The sequence below is a fragment of the Danio rerio genome, chromosome 6, assembly GCF_049306965.1.
Source record: "Danio rerio strain Tuebingen ecotype United States chromosome 6, GRCz12tu, whole genome shotgun sequence".
NCBI lineage: Eukaryota > Metazoa > Chordata > Actinopteri > Cypriniformes > Danionidae > Danio > Danio rerio.
Window position 1 is genome coordinate 58,620,001 of NC_133181.1, and position 19,435 is coordinate 58,639,435.

Genomic DNA, 19,435 nt, shown 5'->3' on the forward strand with positions numbered 1-19,435 from the left:
ATGTTCACCGTGGGCAATGATACTGAAATATTAAAAAAGTCAAACAACAAAAATAAAACAAAAAGCAGCTCAAGTCATATCTATCTATCTATCTATCTATCTATCTATCTATCTATCTATCTATCTATCTATCTATCTATCTATCTATCTATCTATCTATCTATCTATCTGTCTGTCTGTCTGTCTGTCTGTCTGTCTGTCTGTCTGTCTATCTGTCGTCTGTCTGTCTGTCTGTCTGTCTGTCTGTCTGTCTATCTATCTATCTATCTATCTATCTATCTATCCATCTATCCATCTAATTATCTATCTATCTATCTATCTATCTATCTATCTATCTATCTATCTATCTATCTATCTATCTATCTATCTATCTATCTATCTATCTATCTATCTATCTATCTATCTATCTATCTATCTATCTATCTATCTGTCTGTCTATCTGTTTATCTGTCGTCTGGCTGTCTGTCTGTCTGTCTATCTATCTATCTATCTATCCATCTAATTATATATCTATCTATCTATCTATCCATCCATCCATCCATCCATCCATCCATCCATCCATCCATCCATCCATCCATCCATCCATCCATCCATCCATCCATCCATCCATCCATCCATCCATCCATCCATCCATCCATCCATTGAGATCTCAGACGTATATGAACGCTCTTGTTTCGGCTTTAGTTGGTGTTCGCTTGCTCTACAAGCTGAACATCTGTTGGTCGGATTCATGAAAATCTTCTTAAGAAACTTCTTAAAGGGACCGTTCACCAAAACTGAAAAATCTGTTATTATTGACTTCCTCTTCACTTGTCACAAACCTGTTTTCCGTTGAACACAAAAGTAAATATTTTGAAAAATGTTGCAGAACAGTCACTAGCCGCATTTCCACTATTGGGCCAGTGCGAGCCAGGGCTTATATCGGGCCAATCGCCCGGGAAGTTGAGCAGTGAGGCTGAAATCATGTCGCGTTTCCACAGTCGGGCTTGTAGCTCGCAGCGCGTCAAGCAAACCCCCGCCCCCAGAACATCCCCCGAATCGAACGTCACTCAAACCACCCACTTCAGCGAGAATCATGCAGATAAAGCACATCACATCATCACGAAACTATTAAAATTAGGACAACCAAAACAAACAAATGACACGTTACTGTACAGCAGTACAAGGTATGTCTATACGCACATGCCTGTGTGTTTTCATTCATCATATTCATTACTCGCCGACCAACTATTGGCATCGAAATCCAGTGGTCTTGCCACTAACGGAGGAACAAAGTGCAGGAAGCGCACACATCTATAATATAACACCACCAAAAAAGACCCCAGCCTATAATTTGTTCCAGATGTTTTCTTTCCCTTATTTATTTATTTGTTATGTGTTTGGTGCATGTCCCCGCCTCTCCTTTCACTTCACTCAAGAAGGTTGCTGGTTCGAGTCCTGGCTGGACTAGGTGTCATTTCTATGTGGCGTTTGCATGTTCTCCTCATGTTGATTTCCTCAGGGTACTTCAGTTTCCCCCACAGTCCAAACACATGCGCTACAGGTGAATTGAATAAAGTAAATTGGATGCAGTGTATGAGTGTGAATGAGCCTGTACGGGTGTTTCCCAGTACTGGGTTGCAGCTGGAAGGGCATCTGCTGCGTAAAACATATGCTGCAATATGCTTGGCGGTTTATTTCGCTGAGGCGATCCCTGATGAATAAAGGGAAACACACGCCAACCTGGGGAGAACATGCAAACACTGGAGGACTCGAACCAGCGAGCTTCATGCTTTGAGGTGACAGTGCTAACCACTGGGCCACCGTGGAAAATAGTTCACCCAAAAATGAATATTCTGCCAACACTGAAGAATGTTGGAAACCTGTAACCACTGACATCCACAGTAGGAAAAACAAATACTACGGGAGTCAATGGTTACAGGTTTCCAACATTCTTCAAAATATCTTCTTTTGTGTTCATCATGAAAAAACTAACTGATTTGCAGTAAGAAAAGAGTGAGTAAATGATGACAATTTAAATCTTTGACTGAACTATCCATTTAAGTTAGAAAATAATCAGAAATGCCTTCTTAAGAATGTTTGGCTCTTTGCTTCATTCATTATCTAATCTGCGTCTCCATATTGGTTTAGCAGAAATCCTAAACACACGTAAATCTGATTAAACATTTGGATTCTTGTAGTCTCACAAACCGAAGTACGCTAATCAATCCAAAACAATCAGTCTGACGAAAGACATTCATGCTCGCCTATTGTTTTCATAACTTCACAGATATGCCTCAGCATGCTTCATGTTACACTGCGGACCACCCACTGACTCCTATTGTTATCGTATTTCTGTAATTAGAGCTAAATTTAATTTTGTCTGATTTTTTTTTTTTTACATTGGAAACACAGACTACATTTATCAGTTTACACTTTTAAAATACTGGGTTATTTCCCAGAGATGGGTTGCAGCTGGAAGGGCATCCGCTGCGTAAAAACGTGCTGGATAAGTTGGCGGTTCATTCCGCTGTGTTGACCCTGGATTAATAAAGGGACTAAGCCGACAAAAATTAATGAATGACAAAATGAATGAATGAATGAATGAATGAATGGGTTGTTTTGTAACACAATGTTGGGTCAAGTATGGGCAAACTAAATCATTGGGTTAATTTTTTTCCAAATAAATTCATTCATTCAATTTTTTTTCAGGTTAGTCTCTTTATTCATCAGGGGTCGGCACAGTGGAATGAACCGCCGACTGTTCCAGCATATGTTTTACATAGCGGATGGCCTTCCAGCTGCAACCCAGTACAGGGAAACACCCATACACACTCATTCACACTCATACACTATGCCAATTTAGTTTATTCACTTCACCTATAGCGCATGTGTTTGGGCTGTAGGAAAAACAGGAGCACCCAGAGGAAACCCATGCCAACATGGGGAGAACATGCAAACTCCACACAGAGATGCCAGCTGAATCAGCCTGGACTCGAACCGGCGACCTTCTTGCTGTGAGGTGACAGTGCTAACCACTGAGCCACTGTGTCGCCCCTCAATTAAATTTAAATGACATATTTTAAGCCAGAGTTTTTGGGTTTGCCCATATTTGACCCAGTGTTGGGTTACAACCACTCAGTAAAACTCATCATGTTGATGGTGTTTCTGTGGTTGCAATAGTGTCGTCATGTGGTTGCTAAGGACCTCAGCGTATTTAGTGCATTGCTAGGGTGGATTCATTCTTCAGGTGTTACTCGTGTCAAATTTCATTCATTCATTTTCTTTTTGGCTTAGTCCCTTTATTAATCTGGGGTCGCCACAGCGGAATGAACCGCCAACTTATCCAGCATATGTTTTACGCAACGGATGCCCTTCCAGCTGCATCCCATAACTGGGAGTCATCCACACACACAATCACTCACACACATCCAATTTAGCTTACCCAATTCACCTATACCACATGTGTTTTGACTGAGAAAACGGAGCACCCGGAGCAAACCCACACCAACACGAGAAGAACATGCAAACTCCACACAGAAATGCCAACTGACTCAGCCAGGGCTTGAACCAGCAACCTTCATGCTGTGAGGCGATCATGCTACCTACTGCGCCACCGTGACACCCCATTTCAAATTTGCTAGAAGTAATAGTGATACAAATTGTTTATGGGAATTAAATTAATAATGGGTTTATAGTAATTAAATGAGTAAAAAAATGGAATTAATTAAGGAGTAAAAGAAGGAGAAAAAAACTATTAACCTAACAATAATTAAAAATTAATGTATTTTTAGAAAACATTTAACATTTTGACAGGAAATCTACAAACTATTTGTTAATAATTGATTGCATTTATACTAAAAAATATATTTACTAAATCAAATTCACTGCTTTTATGGTAGGTTTTTAAGAATTTATTTTAATATTATTTTTTAAATACTTTTTAAATATTCCAGTTGCTTTTTAAAGTAACTTAAAACAAAGATCACATTATTAGGAGTACTAATATATATTTATTTTGAGCTCAAAAAAATACTAAAGTTTTTAATGCAGAATCAGTTTGTAAGCTATGGAACTAATAAAAATATCAGTACAAATGAAATAATACATTTATTTATTTCCATACAGAAACCACTGTAAAGGAAATAAAAATAAGACATTCACAAAAAAGGGCATCCGCTGTGTAAAACATATGCTGGATAAGTTGGTGGTTCGTTCCACTGTGGCGACCCCTGATGAATAAAGAGACTAAGCTAAATGAATGAATGATCTGTATTAATGTGTTAAATGAGTTCAGTCATGTTTGTGTTTTTCATCTGTTGACCGCTGTGTTGTTATCTCGCTTTTGTTTTCTGTTCTCAGCTGACAGATCTGAACAGCTTGAACTCTCAGCCTTGCACTATTTTAAAGCAAATTCCAGGAAGAACAGAACAAGATTGAAGGGGCGTCGTGAAAAGCTGCTGATCCGCCCCGGGACAAACCCTCTTTCAGAGCGGCCACACACCCCTCATTAAACACTCAAACCAGGAGGGGATTTAAACACCTCCTCCAAAAAGCATCTAATCTCTCCTTTCTTCATGCAGAGGGCAAACTGAGGTCCTTTCACACACTCGCAATCCACATACTACTGAAGACTAAATCATATCACTTTAATTCTGTTATATTTTCCAAGGGATGTTTTATATTATATTATATTATTATATTATTCTTTGGGAAAAACAACAACTCTTATTTCTTTTAGTTTGGCTGGTATAACAAAACAACAACATTAAATTATTAAAGAATAAAGTATTAGTAAAGTTATTAGTAATTAGTTTTTATTTATTTTAGGGATGTAACAATATTGTAAATACCGTCATACCGCAGTAGTAATTTTTTTCAATATTACCGTAGGCGCATGACTCAATAAAACTTTATTACTGAGAAAAGTTTGCTTTGGCGAATGAAGCGAACGGGAGGTATCCAGTAATGCGGAAATGGAGTGTGTTGCTAGTAGCGGGGAAGAAAAAGAGCTGGAAATGATTGAACCTAAAGCGGGTTTTAAATCGGATGTGTGGAAGCATTTCGGTTTCTTTCTAAAAAGATACGAAAAAGGAGAAAAGGTGACAGACAAAGAATAAAACAGTATGCAGGCACTGCCAGACTGTGGTGAAATATAAGTCGGGGAATACGACTAAAAACAGTCATGGGGACTGCAGAACACAGCACACTTGTTAGATTGATGCAGACATTGACTTGTACCACAAAGAGACCTCTATCTCACTCATGGCTTGTCCTCTCAAGTGGTGGAAAGACAATGCACAACGTTACCCACTGCTGTCAACCTTGGCTAAATCATATCTCTCTGTCCCAGAAACCTCAGTGCCAAATGAGAGGGGTTTGTTTTCTGTTGCAGGGGACATGCCCAGAGATCCCAGCTTTTACCAGATTATAGTTATATGATAATTTTCCTTTAAAAACCCATCTCTATCTAAGTGAATGAGTGATTAAATGTTGAATGTGATGAGTTTTCAACAATACTAAATTAAAACTTTATTTTTTTATATGGTTTAATAGTTTTTTGTTATTAAAATTGAAAAATTGAAGTTCCTGTTTCGAAACTTACAGATAGATGGCTAATTTGTATGCTATTGATATGTTCAGTGCTAAGGTAAATAAACACTTTTGTCACTTTTTTCGAGTCTTTTCATTAGTTTTGTTTTTCCTGTGAATTATTCAATAAATACCGTACCGTGCCATTCATACCGAGGTATTACCGTACCGTGAAATTTTAATACCATTATATCCCTAATTTATTTGCTTGGTTTAAAATGTGTTGAAATAAATCTCTGAAATTTTTGTAAAATAATTAATTTCACGAGGACTAATATATTTGCCTTCAACTGTACATCTAATCTATAAAGTGTAGACAGTTTAATAAACACATTACTCACATGTAGCTTCAGAAATTATACTAATATACTGATTTGATGAATTATTATCAATGTTAAACACATTTACATATACTTTAAAATATTCTTACTGCTTTTCCACACAGCATCATTAACAATAAATAAATAAAAGAAAAAAGCAAAAAACAAATTGACTGAAAAAGGTCAAATTCAGTTAATTGAGAAAGTGAAATCGGAATAAAAGTATGAATGTTATATTATTATTAATTATTTTTGCATTATAATTTATTATAATTAATAAGAATTTATGAATGATAATTTTTGGCATATTTTTAATGAATAGCAAAATCATAAAAAGGCATAAGATTTAGATTGATGGCTTAATATATATAATAATCTATATATAGGGAAAAATCCAGAAATTAATTTAAATTTGGTAAATGCACAAACATTTGACAAATGAAGGGGGTGAGGCTTGGGGAGTTGCTGGCGGGGGTAAATCTCTGTGATTGATAGGTGGTTATTATACGGCTTTCTAGAATACTTTTTTCCTGACATTTATTTTTATTATTTCGGTTGTGCTAATGTAACGGAGGCCAGTTAGTGTGTGCTGTACAGGTAAACCTCACTCCTCTGACCTCTAAAAGTGCTCTAGCAACAGATGCTAGAGGCCATGGATCTTTAGCCTCCTTGGTAGAGCACCCAACTCCTATGTGGAAGGTCGCCGGTTCGGTACCAGCTTGGAGCGGGTTGGGTGGCGTTGGACCGCCTGGGTTACATTGGTGCCATGACCCGGATGGGATTGAGTGTAACAGAGGCCAGCTAGTAAGTGCTGTGTTTAAATATGTTTTTTTTCTCCTTCATGTTTATTGATATTTTTTACATTATTATTATTATTATTATCATTATCATTATTATTATTAGGCGAGGCAGTGGCGCAGTAGGTAGTGCTGTCGCCTCACAGCAAGAAGGTCGCTGGGTTGCTGGTTCAAACCTCGGCTCAGTTGGCATTTCTGTATGGAGTTTGCATGTTCTCCCTCCCTTCGCGTGGGTTTCCTCCGGGTGCTCCGGTTTCCCCCACAGTCCAAAGACATGTGGTACAGGTGAATTGGGTAGGCTAAATTATCTGTAGTGTGTGTGTATGTTTCCCAGAGATGGGTTGCGGCTGGAAGGGCATCCGCTGCGTTAAAACTTGCTGGAAAAGTTGGCGGTTCATTCCGCTGTGGTGACCCCGGATTAATAAAGGAACTAAGCCGACAAGAAAATGAATTATTATTATTACTATTATTATTATTATTATTATCATTATTATTATTAGTTCCCAGTTTCCTTCATTTTTGTCATTCAAAACATCACAACAGAATTGTAATGCAGAACGAAATTACATTGCAGCAGACCCAACAAGAACATAAAAAACATCTCTATAAAAACACTGTAAAATCCTAACATGATAAATAAGCTTTTATAATTCCATTAAAAATATAGTTATATAAGATATTTTATAAAATCTCTAAAGAGAATAACTTAATACTTAAATACCTATTTCACCATTAGTTGTAGTATTACCAACTAATGCTAGTTTTAACTATTTATTGATTTATTATTTTCACACTAGCTATTAACAATGTTTAAGAAATGTTATTCAAAAGTCTTATAATGACAGGATAAAAACTGTCATGAAACCGCGCTGATCTGCTTCTCGTGCTTCTGTAACGTCTGCCTGATGGCATTAGTGAGAGCAGGCTATGGCCAGGGTGGGTTGGATCCCTTAGAATACTATTTGCCCTAGACAGACAATGTCTTTCCTCGATAATTGTCATTTAGGCTCCAGCAGACCTTTCAGCTGACTTTATGATCCTCTTAACGGTGTTCTTGTCAGATACAATGCTACTCTCATACCAAAGGGAGATGCCATAAGTGAGAACATTAGTGAGATTATTATTATTATGCTCACCTCCAGGTCATTGAAAAACAGCCGTGAATCAGCCAAGTTAAAGATCATCTCCTCCATCCACAAACCCAGAGAAACAGCCTTCCCGGAGTCCTGGAAAACACAAGTCTCCGTCAGGTGAGTTTGGGTACTGTACCTGCTCTGACCTCTCCTCGAGTTGACAGGTGATGATTAAATCATCTCCGTGTGGTACAACAGGTTTCTGTCTGACAAGAATGTTGATTGCTCACAGTCATTGTGGTTTTAATCAGAAGCGTGTCAAACTACAGCCATTTCTCATTCTTTCTCTCCTGTTTAGCCGTCATGCTAACATAAGCTAAGCCATTGTGTGCTCCTGTTTTAGCTAACTAACTGCTAACGCCTCCGTCTGGCACCGGATCAAGTTTAGGCGTCAGCTAGAGGTCAAAGTCAGATTAACTGAGAAAAACGGCTCCTCTTTTGCACATCATCACTGTTTGAGACACTGGAGATGTAGCTTTAATGAAGCTAATAACCCCCAATCTGTCAGTATATTACTCAGTAAATTACTTAGTCTGTCAGACTATATTACTGCGGGCAGTCAAATATATGTAACATCTTAGATTTAGCGCTAAATGCGCATTTTAAAGGGAAAGTTCACCCCAAAAATGAAAATATACTTACTATATAATCACCTTCAATTGGTTACAAACCTTATGTGTTTCTTTATTCTGTTGAAAACACAATAAGATATTTTAATGAAAGCTGAATGCCTGTAACCATTGCCTATAGTAGGAAAAACAAATACTATGGAAGTCAATGGTTACAGGTTTACAGCTTTCTTTAAAATGTATTATTCTGTGTACAACAGAAAAGAGAAACTCATAAAGGTTGAACCAATGACTGTAAAAAATATGGACGACGCGACAGCCCTTTTTCCCATTGAACGCTTTGAGGGCAAAACGCCTGCTTGACGGGCACAAACTGTCGCAAAAGACTGCTGAAATTGGAGCCTTGACATGCGCAGAAGGACTGTCTGATGGAGCCAGAGGAGGAGCCGCGAAAATGAGCGGAGTCGAGCTTCCAACCAAACGCTTTATGTAAAATCAACCACGCCCCCCGAACTTCTCAGCATGCGTTTGCTGTCATATCAACACAAATGGATGTAATAACGTTAACAAATATGAGGGTTTTATATATTCTATCGCGCCAGCTCCGGGCCGCAGCGCATAACCTACTCGCGGCGTCGCGGGCTGATTCCGGCTCGCATGCGGCAGCGCCGGCTCGCTCGGCCGCCACATCTGGCTCGATTGACTCGGGCTGGAATTGGGTAGTGAGTCCAGGCACCCGGAGTAGGTCCAGCAGAGGTAGTCAGTCTGAGCTCTAAGGGATAAGTCTCCGGCAGGCGAGAATCTAGCCGGAACTGTGTTTTGCTATCTGGGTGGTTAGGCGTGTATCAGCAAACTAACAAAGCCCGAAAAAAGCCCTGAACTTAGCGAATAAACAGTGTTCCACCAGATCATGTATGTCAGAAACTATAGTTTACTGCTGAACTCATTTTGTCATGGTAAAATAACACAGAAATCGAATAATAACATTTCAGTCTACTTCAGTCTCCTGCCGAAGCTCAGACGGTCTGCTTTGAGAAACTGTCAATCACAGCTGTCAATCACGATGACACGCCCAGCATTAAATTACTGCTAAAAACAAACTGTTTACAAAAATGAAGATCTGCACCAATTTCAGCACAAAAACCAGTGCCTTAATCGACCAGAACCATCTTTCGGGACATTTTATTGCAAGTGTAATAATTTTTTTTATTTGGGCTCAAGTCTCCTTTATTAACACGGAGGAGGCGGGCTTTATGACTTGTACTGCAGCCAGCCCCCAGGGGGCGATCTAACGGCCGAGACCCTCACTCAAACGCAGGCTTGCGGCACACTTGGTTTGAAAGATGTAAAGTGTGAGTAAATGATGGCAGAATTATCAATTTTGGGTAAACCGTTAAGTGAAGTTAAGAAATAGACAAGCGTATATCATATAATTTCAAGATCCAAGTGCTGTATCACAGGGGTGTCCAAACTCAGTCTTGGAGGGCCGGTGTCCTGCTGAGTTTAGCTCCAACTAGCTTCAACACACCTGCCAGGAAGTTTCTAGTATATCAATTAAAAGCTTGATTAACTTGTCCAGGCGTGATTGATTAGGGTTGGAGCTAAACTCTCTGGCCCTCTAGGACTGAGTTTGGACACCCCTGTCATATGATAATATATTAATATTCACATTTTACATTATTTTAAATAGAGTTAAAGGAAAAATTGTGAAATAATTTTATTTCTATTTGTAATAATTTGACCTCCAAATGTACACATATACGGCAGCACGGTGGTGTAGCACAATCCCCTCACAGAAAGAAGGTTGCTGGTTCGAGCCCTGGCAGATGCCGTTACTGTGTGGAGTTCTCCCTGTGTTGGTATGGGTTTCCTCCGGGTGCTCCGGTTTCCCCCACAAGTCCAAACACATGCGCTATAGGTGAATTGAGTAAGATAAATTGTCTGCAGTTTATGTGTGTGAATGAGTGTGTATGGGTGTTTCCCAGGGATGGGTTGCAGCTGGAAGGGCATCCGCTGGGTAAAACATATGCTGGATAAGTTGGCGGTTCATTCTGCTGTGGTGACCCCAGGGACTAAGCTGAAAAGAAAATGAAGGAATGAATGTACCTATATATAATATTTATTTTATTCATAATTATAGGGTTTATTTATTTTAATTATAGGGTTTATTCACTATTAATATACATTATCATTTTTATTTTATACAAATGTTTCTGAAGCTTGGGTGTTAAATTTAAAATGATAATTTTTTATTTATTAAATGTTTTATTATGTAATATTTTATACAATTAATATTCTTCAGGGTCTCAAATCAAATCACTAATTCAAAATAAATTCTTTTATTTTGATATTTCTGCTTATCAGAAATCAAAAAATATTGAAAAGTGTATGTAATAAAATATATATTATGCTTTTTATATTTACTTTATTTCATTTTCCTTCTGCTTAGTCCCTTTATTCATCAAGGGTCACCACAGTGGAATGAACCGCCAACTTATCCAGCATATGTTTTACACAGCCGATGCCCTTCCAGCTGCAACCCAGTACGGGGAAACATTCATATATACTCATTTAATTCCCCTATAGTTCATGTGTCTGGACTGTGGGGGAAACCGGAGCACCCAGAGGAAACCCATGCCAACATGAGGATGAGAACATGCAAACTCCACACAGAAATGCCAACTGACCCAGCCGAGGCTCAAGCCAGCGACTTTTTTGCTGTAAGGGGACAGTGCTAAACACTGACCCATTGTGCTACATTATTATTATTATTATTATTATTATTATTATTTATTAAATACTTTATCATGTAATAAATGCTGTTATTTTGATACTTATGCATTTCAGAAATCAGAACATTTTGAAAAGTGTATATATAATAAATTATATATTATGTTTTTACATTTACTTTATATCTTTAATAATTATTTTAATTAATTTTATATTATAAAACTTTAATTATTTAACTTGATAAATAACCTATGCACATTTAAATGTAATAATGGTTGGGCATTATCCCTTAATCTGAATCTGAATAAACAGCTTTGGGTGAACATTCAGACATTTAGTTATGTGCGTATATGGCGCTGTCACAGGATAAATGACTATGTCTATTATGAAGGAGACTCACGGTGACCTCTGACCTCCAGCTCAGCTTACAAACACATTAGAAAGCAGCGTCTTTCAGCACTGCAGTGTATAGGTCGGGTCTCGCCTTCAGTTAGTCTGAGTTTGCCTGTTTACACTGATCTTCTCGTGGCTTTGACATAAAGTACATACGAAAAAACCCCGAGTTAAATATCCTGTTACTTAAAGATGTGAAATCTGAGCGTGCACAATCACGGCTTTTTGTCTGAGAATAAGCGGCTTTGTCAAGATGCACATCAAACTCAGCCGCTTTCACTTTAATAGGGATTTTTCTTTTGATTTTTGCTCTCTCCAGTGGATTCCTGACGGAGCAAAGCACTTTTTTCTGCAGGATTTTTTTCCTGGATCTGAAATTAGACACATTAGTCACGGCAACATTTCTGCCATCCTCAAAAAGAAAGTCTGAAGTATTTGAGATGGCCCGGCGTTTCTCTTGTGTGTCACGTCAAACTCGCAAGGGATCGTGGGATTTGAAAACAGACGGCGGGCCAAGAAAAAGAAACATGAGCATTGTTTCCTCATCGGAGTTTGCAGAGAAGTTCACTCAGCGTCCGTCAAATCAGAGCAGACAAATAGGAGGAGGCTGATTATATCCTTCACTGCTCATTTACATCTTCCGCATTTACTGTCTGTGTTTATCTAAAGTGTTTATTGAGTTTGATGTACAATAGATCAGCAGAGGCTTTAATTTAGGGATTTTCATAGATTGCACTTAGGCAAGTACTAATTTTAAGTGAATTTCTGCACTGTGAAAAGAGTTTTTGTCTTGTTTCTAGAACAAATATCTGAAAATTCTTAAATCAAGCATTTTCCAGATGAGCTAAACATATTGGGCCCTTTCATACACCCGCAAGAGTCGTTTTAACGTTTTGCACCACGCTGTTTAAATAGCAAATGCATTTGCGCTCATATGTGCGCCCATAGGCGTTCTGATCTAAAACAAGAAGGCGTATTGAGGCGCATTGCTGGCGCGTTGCTATTTTGAAGAGCTTAAATAGAAGGTTCAAATAGATCAGATCAAAGCTGGACTACAGAACAAAGCATCATTATACAATAACTTGCCTGATTACCCTAACCTGCCTAGTTAACCTAATTAAACTAGTTAAGCCTTTAAATGTCTTGAAAAATATGTAGTCGAATATTCTTTACTGTCATCATGACAAAGATAAAATAAATCAGTAATTAGAAATGAGTTATTAAAACTATTATGCTTAGAAACATGCTGAAAAAAATGTGCTCTCCATTAACAGAAATTGGGGAAAAAAATAAACAGGGGGCTAATAATTTAGGGGCTTTAATAATTTTGATTTCAACTGTATTCTTTTTTAGATAAGACAATAATGCATTAAGCTAATAAATCTGGCATTCAGTCTCAGAAAAAAAAAAATTGTTATTATGACTACATATTCTTAAAAGAAATCTAAATAACATTTTTTATTTAAAATAAATTAACATTTATAGATTAATAATACTATTTTCAAACCTAAACCTAATCTATCTAGAAAATCTAAAAAAAAAAAAGCTTCTTAAAGTGGTCTTATTTTAATTTAAATAAAAGGTTTATTTTAGTTATTATATATGTAAATACATTATATTTACAGTTAAAGTCAGTATGATTAGCCCTTCTGTATATTTTCCCCCAATTTCTGTTCAACAGAGAGGAGATTGTTTCAACACATTTCTAAACATAAAAGTTTTAATAACTTAATTCTAATAACTGATTTAATTTATCTTTGCAATGATGACAGTAATTAATATTTGACTAGATATTTTTCAAGACTCTAGTATTCAGCTTAAAGTGACATTTAAAGGCTTAACTAGGTTAATTAGGTTAGTTAGGATAATTAGGCAAGTGATTGTATAACGATGGTTTGTTCTGTAGAATATAAAAAAAATATTGCTTAATAATATTGAAAAACTGCTTTTATTCTAGCCGAAATAAAACCAAGAAAAAATATTATAGGAAATACTGTGAAAAATTCTTTGCTCTGTTAAACATCATTTGGGAAATATTTGAAAAAGAAAAACAAAAATCACAGAGAGAATAATTTTGACTTCAACTGTGTTAAATAACTAATTAATTACTTTATCTATCATTACATTTAAACGACACATGATCTATATATATAAATGAATCTAAAATGAAAACAAAGCAATGTCTTGCAGAAGTAAAGCAGTGTGAAGGTGAGAGGTGTAAGTGAGTTGAAGAACTGGTTTGTACCTTGCCGAAGCGTGTGGAAAATGTCCCGGTGAGCAGTGAGTGGAAAATGATGATGGTCTCATCCAGATCCCAAACAAACACCCTCTACACACACACACACACACACACACACACACACACACACACACACACACACACACATACACACAATGAGCATGAGCACAAATATAATCTGCTTACTAGTCAAAAGAAGTATTTACTCCAAAACAGTGCATCATCTGTGTTTTGCCTTTTATAATAATTGCAGATAATTGTAGTCAGTTCTGCCACATTTTACACCACACACTCTGATAGACAAACACTTCATCACTACACCAGAGGTATTGTAGAGTTCAAATCAACTACTGCATTTGTAAATAATAGTTCGTTTTTCCGTTTATATTTCCTTTTTTATTTTCAGAATTTCAGTTCAACTTTTTTCAAGCCATTTCTGTGCATTTGTTTTGTTTGTTATTAGTTTTGGTTTATAGAGTAATAGTAATTTTATTAGAATTTGACTACATATTAATAAACTAAAAGATTTTTTTTAAATGATTTTTGTTTGGCTAGATTTTACCAAATTCAATTAAATAAGTTTTTATTTTATTTTGTATTATTTTATTTCAGTTTATTTTAGTTCATTTTAGTAACAAAAATAGTTTTTAGATTTTGTTACACATAGATTGACATTTGAGCAGCATATTGCATTATAAAATACTGGTATGTAAATCAATGGGCTCTATGCACAGCAAGAGTTTTAAAGCCAATAATAAACTTCCGGTGAAAGCTTAATGTGACTATTTTCAATTTCACAATGTTGTTTTTACAGCATCGATGTTGTAATGTAATTACAATACATTCGGTTAAATAAATTAAGCATTCATTTAGTTGTTCAAGTGTAAAACGAGATGAAAGACTGTTGTAACCACTAGTAACGTCAGTAGCAACAGGCTAGTGTAGAAACTCCATTTGAAATACTGGAGTATATTAACCTGTCATATTTTAAAGACATGGCGGGGGGAAATGGAATTTAATGCAGAGCTTCTTGTCCGATCTGAGACCCACATCATATCGTATATCTAACAGGCCATGAAGATCACTGATTTTTAAAGAAATCAGATCTTAAACATGACAATTTTGTAATGGAAAGACAGTTCACTGGAAGCCATTGGGTGGCCTGGCTGAAAAGTAAAAGTCTGTGTGCATATAGCCCATTAATCCCTTTCTTTAAGGACAGAATACAGAAATAAGTCATTTTATTTCAGCTTTCTGTTCTGTGATTTTATTTTATTATGATTTATTAGAAGTATCTTTGAAACTTTTACTATGTTAATCAACTCTTTCTTTGTAATACACTTCATTAGGCATGTACACATAGACACCATATATGCAATAACATTGCAGGTTAACTATGTCTTTATGCAGTGCTCAGAATATGTCAGTACACTCTTCACGAATCTATCTTTTAAATTGATATTATTAATAGTAAGCTATACCATATTATATTAGTACAAATACAGTTGAAGTCAGAATTATTAGCCCCCCTAGCTGTTTATTTTTTTCTCCAATTTCTGTTTAACAGAGAGGAGATTGTTTCAACACATTTCTAATCATAATAGTTTTAATAACTTAGTTCTAATAACTGATTTGCCATGATGACAGTAAATAATATTTGACTAGATATTTTTCAAGACACTTTTATACAGCTTAAAGTGACATTTAAAGGCTTAACTAGGTAAGTTAGGATAATTAGGCAAGTTATTATATAATTATGGTTTGTAGACTATAGAAAAAAATATAGCTTAAAGGGGCTAATAATTTTGACCCTGAAATGGTATTAAAAAAATTAAAAACTGCTTTTATTCTAGCCGCAATAAAACAAATAAGACTTTCTCCAGAAGAAAAAATATTATCAGACATACCGTGAAAATTTCCTTGCTCTGTTAAACATAATTTGGGAAATATTTAAAAAAGAAAAAAAATTCAAAGGTGGTTAATAATTCTGACTTCAACTGTACATTTGATTAGTTAGTACTGAAGCCAAATCTGGAGCTTATCTAACAAAATAACTTATGTTAACGGTTCAAAAACTAGTACGGCCAAATTTATCTGTTATAGAAAAATATTAAATACAAATTTAAATAAGAGGAAAAAATTTGTTGAAATTTCATAGGTTGTAATGTTTTTTTTTGTTTGTTTTTTTTGCGATATTTTGCTTGAGTTTAATTGCATTATCTTTAAATTTCAAAAAAATATTATTTGAATAAATATATCTGTTTAATAAATCTGTATGGTTCAAATGCACCACAATATATTGCCTATATTCGCTGAGAAATAAATAAAAATATTCATTTTCAAAATGGGCTGTACTCAAATATACTGAGCACTGTATAAACACATATTTTAATGTAACTTTGACTTAAATTGATTGTGATGCAGTAATGTGTATTTTAAAATAATTAATTATTCCTTAATTAGTTATACATAAAAAGTGCTACACAAATTAACCTAAATTAAATTGAATATAAAAAAATAATTCAGATATTTTGTTAAACATGCATTTTAAAAAACACAGGCATACAGGTGTGGAGTGATGCAATTGTGAATGAACTTTTTTGTGTGAACTGTCCCTTTAAATGGCCTGTCTGTGTCTCTAGATTGAAATGAGCTGCCAGACTGAGCTGCTGCTTGTGAAAGTGATCTGTGTGTGTGTGTGTGTGTGTGTGTGTGTGAGCAGGAATGTTAATGAAGGCGTTGTGTAAAGGACACCGTGAGCAGCAGCATCTGTACCTCAATGTCCGAGTCCAGCGGAGGGACGGGGTCACTGGCCCGCTTCCGGCCTCTCAGCTTCCCATCCGCACTGCGTCTCGGTGGAGCTCCGTCCTGATCCTTTCCTGGAGTTGGAGGACTCGTGGGAGCCTGGTACTCTGCTGATACACACACACACAAACATGAATGCACACACACAAACACGCAAACATGAATGCACACAAACATGCAAGCGCACACACATACATATGCACACACAACACATAAACAATCATGTGCACACATACGCAATGCATACTCTCAAACACAACACACAAAAATGCATGCACACACACACAGAATATACACAAACGCATGCGCGCACACATAACATACACTTATGCAAACATTCATGCAAACACACACACACACACAACACGTACACACAACATGCACACACACAACACACAAACATTCATGTGCACACATGCACAAAAATGCATGCACACACAGAACATACCTGAATGCATGCGCGCGCACACACACAACGTACACATTTATACAAAAATGTATGCACATACATACACAAACACACAGGACACACACACAACATGTACAAACATGCATGTGCACACACATATATATGCACACACACAACAAACAAACATTCATGTGCATACACAAACGCACAAATGCAATCGCACACGCACACAAGTACAAACATGCATGCGCACACACACATTTATGTGCATACACATACACAAAAATGCACACACACACACATAAATACACATGCATACCCATACACACAACAAGTACAAACATGTATGCGCACACACATAGATTCATGCACACACTTACACAAAAATGCATACATACATGCATGCGCGCGCGCGCGCGCACACACACAACATACACATATATACAAACAAACATGCATATAGACACACATACACAAACACACAGCGCAGCAAGTACACCCACACAACATGTACAAACATGCATGCGCACACATACATATATTCACACAACAAACAAACATTCATGCACACATACATACACAATAATACACACACACATATACAACTATGACATACATACACACACAGCACGCACACACAACATGCACAAACATGCATGCACACACACATATACAGCATACAGCGCACACACACAACATGCACAAACATGCATGCAAACACAACACACAGCACACATAAACGTGCAAACATGCATGCACACACATGCACAACACAGTGTATACACACACACAACATGCACAAACATGCATGCAAACACAACACACAGCTCGCACAAACATGTGCAAACATGCATGCACACTCATACACAAAATACACATACATGCATGCACACACACACACACATACACAAACACAAACACACACAACATGTACAAACATGCATGCGCCCACACATACATTCATGCGCACACACATACACAAAAATGCACAAACACAACATACACACATTTAAACATGCATGCATGCACATAAACACACACACAACACACAGCACAAACACAACAACATGTACAAACATGCATGCAAAAACACACACAACACAGTGCGCACAAACAACAAGCACAAACATGCATGAGCACACACATACACACAGAGCAGACACATTCACAAACACGCATGCACGCACAAATACAGATATTTAACACACATACACACACAACACATTTCTGAATACCAAACCAACATATTTTAAACCTCTTACTAAATTGAATCACAAATAATTATGTCAAATACGAGTCACTATTTGGTTACGTGAAAGTTGGCTAAATTATTAATATATTTTAAACACAATATCTTTATTCTATTTCCAATATATTTAAGTCATATATTATAATAAAATATTTATTTTTATTTATTTATTACAATAAAAAATATGTAGTTTTGGTTGTTTTCTCACCTGTGTGTGATTCTGGGCTGTGATTGGTCGATACAGCGGGGTGATCTGTGTGCTGATAGGGTATCGCCGTGGTGATGGCCGATGGCGTGATATTGCTGGCTGTGATGTACGGGCTGTTGTAGTGTGTGTTGTAGTATGGAGAATATTGACTTTGGCTGTAGCTTGAATATGTTGAGAAGTCCTGATGGAGACAATGACATCATCAATCATCTCAGACTGTTATAGTATACACTTGTCATGTTCACCAGCGAACAACCACCAGATGTCGCTGGTAAACATACACACACTTAGAACTACACTTTTCCTGGACTACAACTTCATACATGGTCTTCGCCCACACACCTGCTTTCTCATTTAGCTTGATTTACATTCACACCTGAGGACTTTCAGAGACTGATTAACACACACTATTTAAGCCACACATTCACTCCTTCAGTTTGCCGAGTCTTGTTATCTGTCACAGTGACATTACAACACGTTTCCTTTGTCTGCCTTTGCCGTGTTTTTGATCCTTTGCCTTGTTAATTTATTTAATGCTGTTTGCTGCCTGCCTCTGACTAACTGCCTGTTGTTTTGACTTCGACTCTAGATTGCCCTCATACATCTGTTTGCCGGTATTGACCACTGCTTGCCTGACAATTCTAATAAACCTGTACGTGGATCCAAACTTCTGTTGTTGGTGTCACTCCCCGTCGTTACAACACTATATAGTGAATCTGAGTGAGACCAAGCTGGAGCGCTTACTCTGATCATACACGCGTATCATGTCAAAATAAACCTTTATTTTGAATGCGATGAATCATGAGCAATCATTGACCAGCCCTAGATATATAGATATTTAAGCACAATTTGTAATAAATATGGTTTTATTCTGAGGAAAAAGTCTGAATTCAATAAAAACTCAGAAAAACAAAGTCTAACATATTAGAGAACATGATACTTTTAATGACTCATTTCTAACAACTGATTTGTTTTATCTTTGCCATGATGACAGTAAATAATATTTGACTAG

The 19,435-nt window shown here is 36.7% G+C and overlaps 1 protein-coding gene across 5 annotated transcripts in view; it reads right to left on the reverse strand.

The window, feature by feature from the left end:
* The window catches only part of eya2 (EYA transcriptional coactivator and phosphatase 2), an 88,042-nt gene that overhangs the window by 15,771 nt on the left and 52,836 nt on the right, over positions 1–19,435 (reverse strand). Inside the window, 4 exon segments of one of the 5 annotated variants that reach the window (NM_001004558.1) lie at positions 7,825–7,914; positions 13,759–13,842; positions 16,528–16,667; positions 18,424–18,604. In NM_001004558.1, coding sequence (NP_001004558.1) covers positions 7,825–7,914; positions 13,759–13,842; positions 16,528–16,667; positions 18,424–18,604 — 495 coding nt within the window. 5 annotated transcript variants of the gene reach the window in all.